General features: G+C 38.1%; 1 protein-coding gene across 2 annotated transcripts in view; it reads right to left on the minus strand.

Moving 5' to 3' along the window:
* Positions 1-1,263: 1,263 nt before the first annotated feature.
* Positions 1,264-14,375, minus strand: part of necab3 (N-terminal EF-hand calcium binding protein 3) — a 34,600-nt gene continuing 21,488 nt past the window's right edge. Inside the window, exons 8-14 of one of the 2 annotated variants that reach the window (XM_051415841.1) lie at positions 13,551-13,672; positions 11,415-11,494; positions 9,274-9,327; positions 6,048-6,160; positions 5,514-5,591; positions 4,829-4,920; positions 1,264-2,298 (exon numbers count right to left, since the gene is read on the minus strand). In XM_051415841.1, the coding sequence (XP_051271801.1) occupies positions 2,270-2,298; positions 4,829-4,920; positions 5,514-5,591; positions 6,048-6,160; positions 9,274-9,327; positions 11,415-11,494; positions 13,551-13,672 (568 nt within the window). In that variant the 3' untranslated portion in view covers positions 1,264-2,269. The remainder of the gene's footprint in view (positions 2,299-4,828; positions 4,921-5,513; positions 5,592-6,047; positions 6,161-9,273; positions 9,328-11,414; positions 11,495-13,550; positions 13,673-14,375) is intronic. The other variant, XM_051415842.1, reaches the window with a different exon arrangement.

A 14,375-nucleotide genomic window follows, 5' to 3' on the forward strand; every position in this document is an offset into this window, starting at 1 on the left:
TCTACTGAGTGCACTTTCCTTTTTGCCTACAATTCACTGTAACTTAGACCCTCCTCTCCACTATTGGTTATAGATGTAGTGGTGACACTTGCCCCTCAGTGTTTTGAAGAACAGATGAAGGACAGGAAGTGTTAGTACACCTTCTGTTCACATCATTGAGCCTCATTTACATGGCTTCCCTGATCGCCATTACATATTCACTCTGCCTTACCAGCAGACAGCTTGCCTGACAGGAGGCTAAAGAGACTCGGTCTCAACCATGCAATCAAGTATTACAGCCCCAGCAATCAGTGCAATAATGTGCCAGCCTCTGCAGAGTCTGCGCCTGCAAATTTCAGCACTATTTATTAACTATTATATATGATTAACAATTTCAGCAATGATGTGTTTCTGTCATAACAAGATACTGGCTGCACTTTCATTGCTATTCAGAGTAAAACATTTGCCTCAAACTATTGTCATTCAAAGGATACAGGAAACATGCCTATGGACTTCTGTTGAGTTCTGTTGATTAGATGCATTCAGCATTCCAAGCACCATTTCATATGCTACAGCGCACTACTCCTACATTTATGTTGCTAGCGTAGGAAATAACATAATTCTGCAACAAAATATATACGTGTTAGTTTTACATCCTCAGGCCTTGAAAACTGCTCAAAACTCATACAGATATCCAACCTGTGCCGAGGCCACAAGTACATATGGTTGGGAACCACTGGTGCAATGGAGCGTAACTAGGAGTCCAAACATCTCCTGCATCTGGCTCACACTGTTGGATAATCTTGGTCAGGGAGGTGTGTTGTTTGATTTCAAGTGCTGTTCTTATTTCAAAGCACTGTGGGGAATTCACAGCTCAAGGAACACTGATGAATATAATTATTGAGAGAGACAGAGTGACAGACTTCAGGCTTGTTTTTTCTCAGATTGAATTATTTGGGTTTCTACATTCACTCCAGTTAAATTCAGACATATCTGGTAAGAGCAATCAACTCAGATGCAATGGCGAATCAATATTTTTTCCTATTAGCATTGAATTAAATGGCCATGTGTTTTGTGAGAGCTTGTTATAACCCACAGATAATATTATGTCTAATATTATCAACCCCCCACGAAAAAACTCTGATAAACCGACTGTAAATGACCTCCTAAAAGCAAATGGCAGAGAGTTTGCAAGTTACTGGTGAAGAAAATGTAACAATGTATGGATCCAGAGATATAGTGTCTGAAGATTCAGATGCATATTCACTTTTCAAAACAAACATATTAGTTTTAATGATTTTATTAAAGTTGCTATTCAGTTTGTTTACAGTTGATGGTGTACATTACTCAACCAAAACACAACAGAAATATGAATATATCTGAGTTCCATATGTACAGATGGAATAAACTCTACCATGATCAAAATAAATACATAATACATTAAATAGATTTTCTCTTCATAACTTAGTGATACAATGAAATCGCCTCACAAAGTGTTAAGTCCCTTAGTCACGCACGTTTTCAGAAATACTTTTACATTTGAGACAAAGAGCGTGTCTCAAATTGAGGAGATATAACTAATATACTAGCGATATGTCAGGGGAGGTGTAGCTTTTTTGATAATAGCTTTTTCTGGCTTGCTAATTAAAATAAAAACAGTGTTACAGTATCATACAGCATATACAGCCAGGATTTAAAGGAACTAGTACTGAAAGCTCTTGGCCACAGTTATCAGCATGCATGTTTAGGCTGCAGCAAGTCTTCCTCATCCTCTCTGCTTTTTCCTCCTTTTTAATTGTATTCAACAGTAAACAACTCATCAAAAGCACAAAACACTACTGGCAGGGTCATTTTCATTCCAATTTGCTCTAGTAGCCTATACTAGCATCTTTTTGGTTGTTCTCCACTGGCATAATATCAGACAAACACTGCAGAGTTATAAAGTGAGTTTAAAAGAAAAGAAAAAACTTGTCTTTTGCATTGCAGAGAATCGTTACTTTTAAGTCTAAAGGCTGGCTATAAGGTGAAACTATCCCCTTTGATATAAGCGGCACAATAATGAGCAGTCGAAGACAGAGGGACATTAAAAGATGCTGCTGGAGAATGCTGGATGCTGCCATTGTCTCTGTCTCCTGTTGCTTTGAAACACATGGATGCCTTTTGAATTCCTCTGTGTGCATGTGTTTGCATATGTACTTATGCGTGCATGTGGGTGGGTGGGTTGATGCGCCAGCGTGTCTTTGTCCGTGTGACAGTGTAGGCAGTAGATGTGACATTCTGGATTCAGCTGTTAGTTGTTAGTCATGATCCACCAGGAAGCTGAGGAAACAGGGAAAAGAGAGAGAGAGCCAGGTCACCTCACACCAATCAGGCAATTTATGATTCCCAGGGGAAGCGTAAGGGTACATCAATCATTTACATTCAATTTAGACATTAATCTAATTTAAATTCTGTCAGGTTCCAATTTTTTTCCAATTTATCAGCTAAACATTTGCATCAACAGATAACATGTGTAAATGATTAACGTCAATTAAAATGATTTAACTGATCACAGCTTTATAGATACAGGACATAGAGTCATAAGGTTGTGTGCACATGGTTTTCAAACAGTTTGTATGTAAAATCCAACTAACATAAGGCAGATAAAGTAAATTATATAAGTATGTTTAACCTTGTGCTATTTTTGCCATTCCTGGTGCATTCACTTAAGCTGTGAAAAGATTCTCAGTGGTAATCAGAAAGTTTGAAAAAAATAACAATGTCCTTAAAACACCAGGCTGCTGGTGCAAAGCTCCTCCTGGAAAAGATAATAATATGAAGGCACAGAAAATAATAGCTGCTGCTAGGAGCAGCAGAATGTTGTTTTATTTATTTTTCTATTATTGATTCCAGAGTCGACTCCTTCCTGCACTTCTGACATGCACCTCATAAACTATCCTCCCTTTTCCTCCCAATTGCAAGCCAGCAAGTAGCCTCAATGCCAGGACTTTCACTAATTGTGACAGAGTAAATTCTCCCCTACTAGTAACTTCTACTATTTTATAACTTAATAACTTTTCCTCAGGATAATTAATAAGACAAACCTCCAACTAGAACTACACAAGCAGAATTTCTGCAATTATCCTCAAGTAGCACTACAAAGGTTTTTTTTCTCAAAGACTAAATCTGAATCTTTTTTCATCTTGTTTACACCTGCCTTTAAAAGTGACCCACATCCGATTCATTTGTTTACACCAGAACTGTCTGAAACAGGCTGCATGTAAATGCGAGCAACAGATAAGGAAGTAAACAACCACGTCGAGTAACCTAGCAACAAACACAACCCTTGCAGCCCACACAGTTACATCACCATCTACAATGGATGCAAACAGGCAGAAATAACAATTAACACTATTGCTTTCTGAAGCATATTTAGAGGCCTGAGACAAGTTAATCATATGTCAAGACATCGGAGGAGAGTCATGGTTGTAGCCTGGGCTGGAGCGGCAGTGATTCATGCTACTCTGCCATGCGTTGATCCTGCTGAGGAGTCGATGACATGATGATGACAACATAAAATGCATGTGTCAGATGGAAATCACATTGCCAAAAACACATTTTCCAGCTGGATTTATTTGCACATGCAAATGTGTTCAAAAGAAGGCAAGACAATGTTAAGTGTTTCTACCCTGTTTACACCTTTATAATGCATACATATCTGATCTGTTCCATGGGAGCAGAACATCAAAATGGACTCACTTTCAACAGACAGTGCGATCATAGCCCAGAGTTTTTGGAGAGAATGTCGCCACTTGGATATTTATTTATTCAGAAATATTCAATATTTGCACAGTAAATGCCTGATTTGAAAACATTTTCTACCTTCAGGCTCAATAAGCAAAATTTTGTTATTGTCAGGAGGCCCAGAAATTCTGGATGGACCCCCAGTTTCCACAGACAGCAGGTTTTAGTACATCTTAACATATCATAACACATCCAACATCCAAGCCTAATGTTTTAATGCATTTAAAAGCTGAACACGACAAACCACATTAAGTAATCTTATCTTTTAGTTGGCCAGTAGCCAATGTGACGTTGGGTCAAGATAATCATGTGTAGCTGTGTCCCAATTACATATTACGTCTAGGGAAGTTTTGACTATGTAGTGTGTTCACACTTTAAAAATTACATAAGTCACTCAAAAAACACTGGTTTAGTGTTGACTGTTGATGTACACTATTGTCCCACAATGCAATGCAAATAATAGATGAGCTAGTTTAGATAGCAAACACACAAACAGCAACAAAGCATTAAATTTTTGTAAAAAAAAAAAAAAAACACACCATTTCCTGTTACTACATCACTATTATCTGCAGAAACAGTATGACTAAAGCATATGTCATTTCTGCTACACTGAATTAATTGGTTACTGATGTCTTGTGACATCTGGGCGAGCAGATATAATTTAACAACATTTGGCCTAAGATGCCCAAAGAGATAATTTAAAAGCGATGCAATGTGTGGTGAATATGAGCAGATCCCTGACATGGATACCTGTGCCACACTCAGTATACCATTTTCAGTTCTATTGTCTACCCAGGTTATTGTTCTTAAGGTATTCTACAAAAGACTAGGAATTACTGTTGACACAGGGGAGAAGCAAGGCTCTGTTTGAGTGACTAAGCACACTATGATAAGAAATGTCTCTGAAACCGCAGAAAAATGACATATTACAGAGCCAATGAGCAACTGAGCAGACAGGGAAGTACAAATCATATCTGATCTGATCATATCTTACATGTGTTGATCTCACACTAAGCAGAGTTAGCAGCACTGGTTTTCTAGCATATTGACATATATGTATACAAACCTGGGAGCAACATAGTAGAAACTACTTCAGCGTCCTCCAACATGTCAATGATGCAGCGCTGGAAATCTTTACTGTCATTGGACTGCAGGTAGCTATAGAGACAGACAACGAGAAGAATAAGAAGGTAAAAAGAGAAAAATAAACTCAGAAGTCAGACTTGAGCATCACCTGTTGAAAATAGAGTTGTCACTAGTTTGTTACAGTTTGAAAATATATTTATTTTTTTTCTATATAGACATTATTATATGTTGACAAATAGTAAGTTAATTCGTAAATGATTTTGTTTTAATAAGCTGTTCATAGTTATTACTGAAAAATTGATGTATATATGTAACACATCAATTCCGAACGTTCCGAATGAGAGATAAATATATTCATTGATATGTGTATGACAGATTTCATTTTAAAACATTAAAGCTACATCTATGTGTGTGTATGTGTGTGTGTGTGTGTGTGTGTGTGTGTGTGTGTGTGTGTGTGTGTGTGTGTGTGTGTTTCTGTGTGTGTGCGCAAACTGAGAGGTGGGCCATCTGCTCATCTTTACTGGTGGGGAACATTTCCATCAAAAAGTTAAGAGTGCCAAACAGTCTGCCAATATCTGACACACAACACACGTGCACACACACACACACACACACACACACACACACACACACACACACACACACACACACACCATACTGACCTCATCCAGGAGATGCGGTCTTGCCAGAACTCATACATTATGTAACACGACTTTCCCGGGAGCTTCTGAACGGACACACTGACAGCAGGATAGAGATGAAAAGTAGAGTGGGGCAAGAAGAGGATATAAAGTGAAAGAGAATTTGCACTCAGCAAGGATAAATTACAAGAAAAAGTCTGAATCTTTTGAGAGATGTCAGTTAGAACTAGGGAGGGAGCAAAGCTCTTGCAAGACAGCAGACAGCATTAAAAGAAAATGAGCCCTAATTTCCATGTAATAAGTTAGTGACAGCGTCACTTTGTGGAAATATTCAATTGTTATTAAATTAAACACAGTCTGGGGTGACATAAAAGCTCCTGTAATATCAAAGGATGATGGATGATAGAATGCAAATTTTTATTTGTCATTAGAAGCAGTTTTCCATCCTTTTCTTGGACATCAGTTTTAGCTCAAGATTAAACCAGTTAGCTCAGCAGCAGAGCCTGACACAGCGTTTAAAAGATATATCGCTTTGTCTGAAATCAAGACACTCACTGCAGGTTGTCAGAGTGGGCTGAGGTGGCATCAATGTAGCCCTTCAAAACTTTCCGGAAGTTGTCCAGATTTTCATCGGTCACCAACATTTGCCTCTGCACCAGCAGAATGTTCTGTTGGCGACAAGACAAGAGACCAAGAGAGGAACAAGATGAGATGACACATTAAACAACTATCTGCTATGTGTGGGTGTGTGTGGGTGTGTGTGTGTAGGTGTGTGTGTGTATGTGTGTGTGTGAGGAGACATCAAGCTCACATCAACCCCCTGAGGTTCGGGCGAGTGTGGATATTGTCAAGATGGATACTCGCTGAAGCATTTGATGAGGAACTGGTTATGCCTTCCTAAGGGTACATATCTCACTATTACTAACAACAGACGAGATATAAATACACAAATGTTCTGTCACATGGTTTTCCTCTCACTTAAGGCACTTTTTTCAGTACATTCAGTTTTGTTTATCACTGTAGATGAAAGCCTGAGTGGAAACAGCTGCACAAAGTGAGATGGAGTCACTGACTGTAAAGTAATCTAAGTGAAATTGTGTGATTTTTCATCCTTTTTTGACCATGATAATATAACAGAATGCTGCACAATAAAAACAGTGTTGCCATGATACTTCATCAGTGTCTCTCAGAGTAGTTTGTCACTTACTTCTCATAAAATACAAATGACAGCTTTTCCTTCTCAACTCAATGGGAACTTACAGTGACTCAATGATGTGAGTCATTTTTCATATTAGCTTCTTTTGATCACTGATGAAGTCACAACATCACACTCTTTCTACCAGTTATCAACTAAATGTCAATGAAAATGTAAATTACTTGGTTTGCATATAAATACATGGACCTCCTGACAGAGGAAAAGAAAAGACACTTATAATTATATTATATATATTTTTTCCTTTATCGATCAATGTAGCCACATAACAAAAAGCAGCCCTCAAAGATTCAGCGTCCTCCACAGGGAAACTGGGTTTGAACTCACGTCCTCTGCCTGGTTTGTGGTCTCCCACTGCACCATGTCAGCCTGCTTCCCTCTTTACATTCTCAACAATTCAATGCAAGAGTGAGTCACCTCTGCAACTATAACGTGAAACTTGTCTCATGGCAACTTTTGTAAGACTTGAATCGACCTTAAAGTTGGTTCAATTACATTTCAAAAAGAACCAAACATTTTTGGTTGTATGTGATGTGTAGGTTTAGTTTTAATGAAGCTCAGCGTAAGTTCAGTCAGGAAGACCTTCTCATTACACCTCATTCATTCACAATTCTCTCACTCGCCTTTCCAATCAGCTATGGGCATTTAGTCTTTCAGTTAATCCAATCAGACTCAGCCACTATCTCCTCCAGCCAGTCATGTTGCTCCTGTCAAACTGTAAATCTGTTCTCGTCTCTGTTGCTTTCAGCTGTCATTTCAGTGCAAGATCACTGCGACCCTCCTCCACCCCCTTCACCTCCAGTTCATCACATCCAGTGCCCAGGTTGAGCTCATTAGACATCCACTCCTCATCACATCCAGATCTTCAGCATTCTCTTCATCCCTTCATCACCACCACCAGTGTCTGTGACCGACTCCATCACGGGGGGTTTCAGATACTAATCACAGCTTCACTAACCCCTTCAAAGACGTTGATGTCACGATGGGGTCTTATCGCCAAAGACTTTCACATTTCTCATCTTTATTGTGCACTTATCAATTAAATATATTTGTTCATTCAAAAGTCTCTCCTGATTGAAAAGATAATCAGTCTCTGAAATGTGATTTTTGTCGCCACCTTAATAGAGGAGGAGGATGGAATTCAATTTATGATGCTCATAGCATTTGAACTGCACAAATCTCTCTGTGAAGCTGTGAAGAGCTGCCATTGAACTACTGTAAAACTCTTTTTTTCTATATTCTCTTCAGTTCAGTTTTACAGGCTCTCCACTAAAGGTGAGTGAGACAATATAAACATTTATAAAATATAATATCAATAATATAAAAAGCATTTGAATTGTGATTTAATGATTTATATCCTGTTTGAATATACACAGTGAAAATTGTGTAATTGTGTAATTTTTGTATGTGGCCACTCAGCTCTTTGTCACAAGGACAGTCTAAGTGCATTTATTTCAGTATTGCTTTTTATTGGGTTTTCTTTTACAAGTCTTATTCTAAAATCATAAAAGAAACAGAGAAATAGAAACATTGGTCTTTCTATCATTTTCCCTTTTTCCACCAGTACGGAAGCATGTAAAAACAGACATTCACATTACTACTGTTGTTATAGCTGCTTTGATATAACTGTCACCATAGTTACCTATAACTAGGCTACACTCTCACCTGTCTGTGGGTGTTTTCACACCATGTCTTCCTCTGAAGTAGATCATGAGTCAGGAATTTCTTTTGTCCGAACATGTCAGATATACTCAAACAGCTCTCTTGTTTCAAGTTAAGCCTAATAAACAAAAACCAGCCCTTGTTTACTTCACATTTTAAAATTTTTAACGTTGTGCGGATTGACATTTAGACATTTAGAAAAACAGTTTCAATAATATCTTGTCTGCTTTTTGGAACATACTGTAAGTACAGTGGGTGTACACAATCAGAAAAAAATGTACTAATTGGAGGTCTTACCGGGGATGAATTACAAGTTAAATATGTAGTGAGAGATGAATATACTTGCAATGGTGTAATGTTTTGAATAAAAATATCTTGTTTAGACAGTCTGGTATTGACAGAACTATGTTGGATGGGTACTGACCTCTCATTGTATATGAAAAATTTACCTACAAATGAGCTGAGTTTGTTTCTTTTTGAAAGAACAAAATGTGAAAATACTGTTTTAATCAGCAATTATCCAGTAAAGCTAGTCCTATCAGTTTGTACTCTACTTGAATTGTGCAGTCTGCAAACCCTGCAATCAAACTATTATATAATAATCTGCCAAAGAGAGTTATTCTATATGACAATTCTGCTGAGCAGTGTCAGGTTTCAACATTACAATGCAACCACTCACCACATAGATCGACCTTGAGTGCTATAAAATGTTAGTTTTGTTGTATGTGGCTAAGCAACAATAATGATCCTGTTAAATGTCAACTTGAAACTATAGCGTTCCAATAACCAAGCTTTTTACATTTTGGTTTAATAATAGGTTCATCAGCCACAAAACAAACGTTTGGTTGGTGCTTCTTTACTCAGGTCAGTATTCCAGGTGAAATTCTTATATCAGTGCTGACTTACAGACTTGTATGTGCTGGCCAGTGTGTCCTCTTTCAGTGGCTCCAACTTGGGACCCTGAAATAAGAAGGTAAGAAATATGAGAAGAAGCTCTTGTCTAACACCTGGGTAAGAAAGATCAGTGATGCCGGAGGTATGTGCATGAATAATTAAACCACTGTATTTGTAATCAAGAAGATCAAAATACCACTGAACAAGTTGCTTACTTGATTTCTTCTCATCTGTAAATGCATCAAATATGTTACACTTTATGTTTTCTGGTTTAATCTGGAGTTATTACAGAAATATTTTTTAATATCTGAGTAGCAACCACAAGTTTCATTTAATTGCTTTACATAATTTTGCATGGCATGCTAAAACATCAGCTACTTTTAAAATAATCATCATACCAACACAGCGGTAATGCAATGATAAAAGTACAGATGACTGATCAAGCTCATTTGCACACAGTCACTTGCACCTGTAGGCAAATTACACCTGTTTGAAGGCTACAGGCAAAGGTGGGGTACATAAGAGTAGCCATTGGTAAACCACTGTAACTGTGGTTTTTGTTATCTGGTGTTTTAATATGTGTGATTTAACATATTTCAAAGACTATTATTCAAGTAAAATTCCATTTAGGCCTATAAAGGTTACATCCGTTCATTCATTACTGCCATTGTGTTACCTGGGGATACAAATGTAATAGCTGATGATGAGATAAAGCCATAGCCACACTACAGAGAGAAGATTAAAACTGTACTTTTAAAGAAAAACAAGTGGAGAACATGTAATTCACTACGTTATTTATTTCTGGAAGCCCTGTCTGTAGGATATATACAGTATGTAGTCTAAAAAGATATGATGTTATGAATAATGAAAAACAGTAAATACAATAACTCTTAAAGGTTATGGTTCGTGTGTGTGTTGTGTGTGTGTGTGTGTGTACACAGGGCAATAACCTTTGAGGCAGAAAACTCATTCTGTTGCATTTGAGAGAGAAGAGAAAGGGAGCGCGATGGACAGAAGGTGTGTGATGGTGGTGGCATTGAGGTGTGGGGATGGATATTGCACTCAGAACATCCTGCAGGTTATGAATTGCTTTGATATTGCACTCTGAGTCCCTCTGGGTTGTCAAAACCAAGGACTACAGAGAGAGAAAATGCTTCGAGAAAGACTGAGAGGAGGGGAAGATTGAACATCAAAAGATGGGAATAACGGGAGTTAATAAAGAAAAGAACAGACAGAGAGAGAATGAGATGGAGCAGAAGATGGGGCAGGAGAGCGTGAAAAGAGGTTTCCAGACATGGTAGTGAGAATGGGTCATAGGATACAGAATGAGAGATGAGAGGCAGTGAGATGACTGTGCTCTGTGTTTGACAAACAAAACTACTCTTACAAAAGCATCAGTTTTTACATGCTGGGAGTGCAACCCTTTTTTCTTTGTGATCATCCCCAACACACAAACACGTGCTCTAAATTGTGCTGTCAGTCCAGCGGAATAGACATTTTCAACATATAACATAATAGAAATGACCGAAAATACACAATAGGTCTGTTCAAGCAGGCTGTTGTTTTCCACATCAGGGCTGAAAACACTCAAGCACTAAGGTGACACCTTGTCCCCAACATAATGATGAAAACACAACACCGACCTAGTCCAGTGAAATCCGCATGTTGTAAGTAATCTTGCAATTGTATAAATGCAGCCATGCAGGCAATAAAGATACACAGTCTGCAGTGCTGTTTGTGGAGCCCACATGTTTACTTCTCCTTATTCTTAACATTTCAATATTCTATGATCCAAAACAAAATACTGAAAACCTAATGCATTAGGCGTTTCTATTTTGCATATTCTCTGCATAATTTGTCACAAGTAAAAATTGAAGTGGCAGGGCTGTGACAGCACAACAAATAGCCCACACAGCCTCAGTTATTTTGTTATTTCCTATTAAACTGATTCCATTACCCGCATTTGATGTTGATGACTGTATTTGTATTCATGGGAACATTAGACATTAATTTAATCTATAGATAATCACCAGGACCAGAGAGTCAAAATATTAAAGCTACGTGCCCATTTTTGCTTAACGCTTCCAGTTCAGTTTGTTTCCACCAACACACTGTAGTCCACTTCCAAATAGACAGACGGAACGGTTTCATACCTGACACTCCAGTTTGTCCAGCAATTGCTGCAGCCTGTTGATTTGAGAGCACCAGTTCTCACCATTGTCCATGCTCACACCTGCACACAACACGAAATCATCAGGGTGAAATAAAAATGTAAATCTGTGTCCCGGCTCTATTGTGCTTACTAATTCTTACTGCATGTGAGTAAGTGTAGTAGCAGGAGTACATACAGTAGTGTATGTTTTATAATACTGATATAAAATTTGGAGCTGGAACACAGCTGAGAGTTTTCTTTCTGTGTTTGATCAGTTGATTAATGTCTGGACACCCCATTCAGTCATGTCCAAACAGATGGTTTCCATCAGCTCACAAGGGGTGTTTTTTGCCCTTGTGAGCTGATGGAAACCATCTGTTTGGACATGACTTAATTAATGATAAAATGATACACAATACATTTGAAAAGTACATCGTCACCATTTTTCAACAAACTTGATGGGTACATAGGATTTCAGATGGCCTTTAAAGGTCAATTATGTAATATTTAGGTCGAATAGGTTTAGGTTTCTATTGGCAGAAATGGAATATAATATTCATAGGTATGTTTTCATTAATGCATAATCACCGCCACGTTTCTACAGTAGCCCAGAATGGACAAACCAAGCACTGAAACAATTGAGCTCTATGGCACAAAGCTCTATCAGGCTTTGGCTACACCGTACTTGTCCACAGGTTGAATTTACTGTTTTTTTTTAGAACATCACCATAATGATCATTTAATTAAATGACACCATACCATAAATCAACATTATGATCATTATTTTAACATTCCCAACAAAGCATATTAATAGATACTTCTTATTGTCAGTTTATTTCAGTGATGTACACATGGATGATTCCCAAACTGTCAACAGAGCTGGTTTTATGCCCTATATGTGAAACTGCTTCCTTGTAGAAATGGTAAAAAAGTATCTTGTTTCGAAGGGTTATTCAGTTTCGAAGGATTCAGGGGGAAAATGTATATAGAATCATTCAGCATCTGAGAAAATTAAATGTATTACTATTATTTATATTTTAAGTATTTTGTGAGCCATGGTTAATTCCATTTCATTGCAGGCTCAATATCTGATGTTCACTCTATCAATAAGAGTGAAGAGGAAAATAAATGAGGATCAACATAAAGTAATTGTCTCTAGGAAATGTCAATTTGATTGTAGATGACAAATCATCCAGATAAGGCTTATGTCCAGCTCTAGTAATTATACACAAAACTAGTAATGACAGTTTGGGAATCATCCATGTGTACATCACTGAAATAAACTAACAATAAGAAGTATCTATTGATATGCTTTGTTGGGAATGTTAAAATAATGATCATAATGTTGATTTATGGTATGGTGTCATTTAATTAAATGATCATTATGGTGATGTTCTAAAAAAAACCAATAAATTCATCCTGTGGACAAGTACGGTGTAGCCAAAGCCTGATAGAGCTTTGTGCCATAGAGCTCAATTGTTTCAGTGCTTGGTTTGTCCATTCTGGGCTACTGTAGAAACGTGGCGGTGATTATGCATTAATGAAAACATACCTATGAATATTATATTCCATTTCTGCCAATAGAAACCTAAACCTATTCGACCTAAATATTACATAATTTACCTTTAAAGGCCATCTGAAATCCTATGTACCCATCAAGTTTGTTGAAAAATGGTGACGATGTACTTTTCAAATGTATTGTGTATCATTTTATCATTAAAGGTAGAAAAAATGCCTTTAGGGAATAAAACAGAAATGCTCCTTTTGCTGGAGCGTGTCGGTGTCTGTGTTTGATTGACAACAGTTGGCTGCTAGGATGTCAGCAAATATGCAATTTACTCCTGTTTGAAGAACATTTGCCAAAAACTATAGCTCCCAGCTGTTTTAAAAAAAATCTTCATCCATTTTAAAATGGATTATATTTGTGACCTGTTTTTAAAGGTTACATCTTCAGTGGGAGCCAATGGGCTTCGGGTTGACAGCCACAGACAGAGTAGGGAAGTTCAATAGTGTTGAGATATTTATGTGAGAGAGTTTTTGTTCTGCGGGATTTGTTGAGGATGATAACAATGATTTAGAAAACACCATACTTTTTCCTCCAGCTGGTCTGTGTAATACAATATGATATTTTTCTTACCTGTGGTCAGGATGCCAGAACAGGGATCTGATGGGGACATGCACAGGCTATTATGGACCTTGCGACCGCACCGCCTGCCATTCCTCTGTACTGCTGTCAGCTCCGGTGCCTTTACCTCTCTCCTGCCGTGACAGCGGTTGAGACCCAGGGAAACAAACATCAGAGAGAAAGACAGCAACTGTCAGAGAAGTGTGGAAAAAATAAAACTGAAATTGATATGGCAGGCAGAGGTAGTCACACGGAGAGTGAAGAAGAGAAAATGTAATGAAACTAAAGAGGAAAGAGAGAAGATAGTGAGAAGAAAAAAGGAGAAAGAAGGGGAAGGAAGGATGTATTAATAATTGATTTAAATCAGAAACTGAGATGAGGTTAATGTCTGATGTCTGAGAGAGAGAGAGAGAGAGAGTGCAGTCAATGGTGCAGACACAAGAACCAGAGATAAACAGCAAGTGTCCAAAATAGATGTGAAAACAGAGGGGCCGGATACACACCATTGCTTATTAACCCACATGCTGGGTGTTAAGGAGGATGGACCCTTCCACCTGCACACTTAAATATACACACACACACACACACACACACACACACACACACACACACACACACACTGCCAGCCCTGTCGTAGCTGGAAAAGTGTTGTGCTGTCTGTAAATGCAGAGTGTCAAGGGCAGGCGTCAAGCGCTCTGTGTGGCTATGAGAGTGTGACACTTGAGACACAACTCGCAACATGTGTGTGTGAGCGTCTGTCTGCATACTTTGATTTCACCTGTGTGCATGCGTCTCTGTCTCTGTCTCTGTGTGTCTAAATGGCCGGGCACATTTGTT

Source organism: Dicentrarchus labrax, unplaced genomic scaffold (genome assembly GCF_905237075.1).
Source record: "Dicentrarchus labrax unplaced genomic scaffold, dlabrax2021, whole genome shotgun sequence".
Classification (NCBI taxonomy): Eukaryota; Metazoa; Chordata; class Actinopteri; family Moronidae; genus Dicentrarchus; species Dicentrarchus labrax.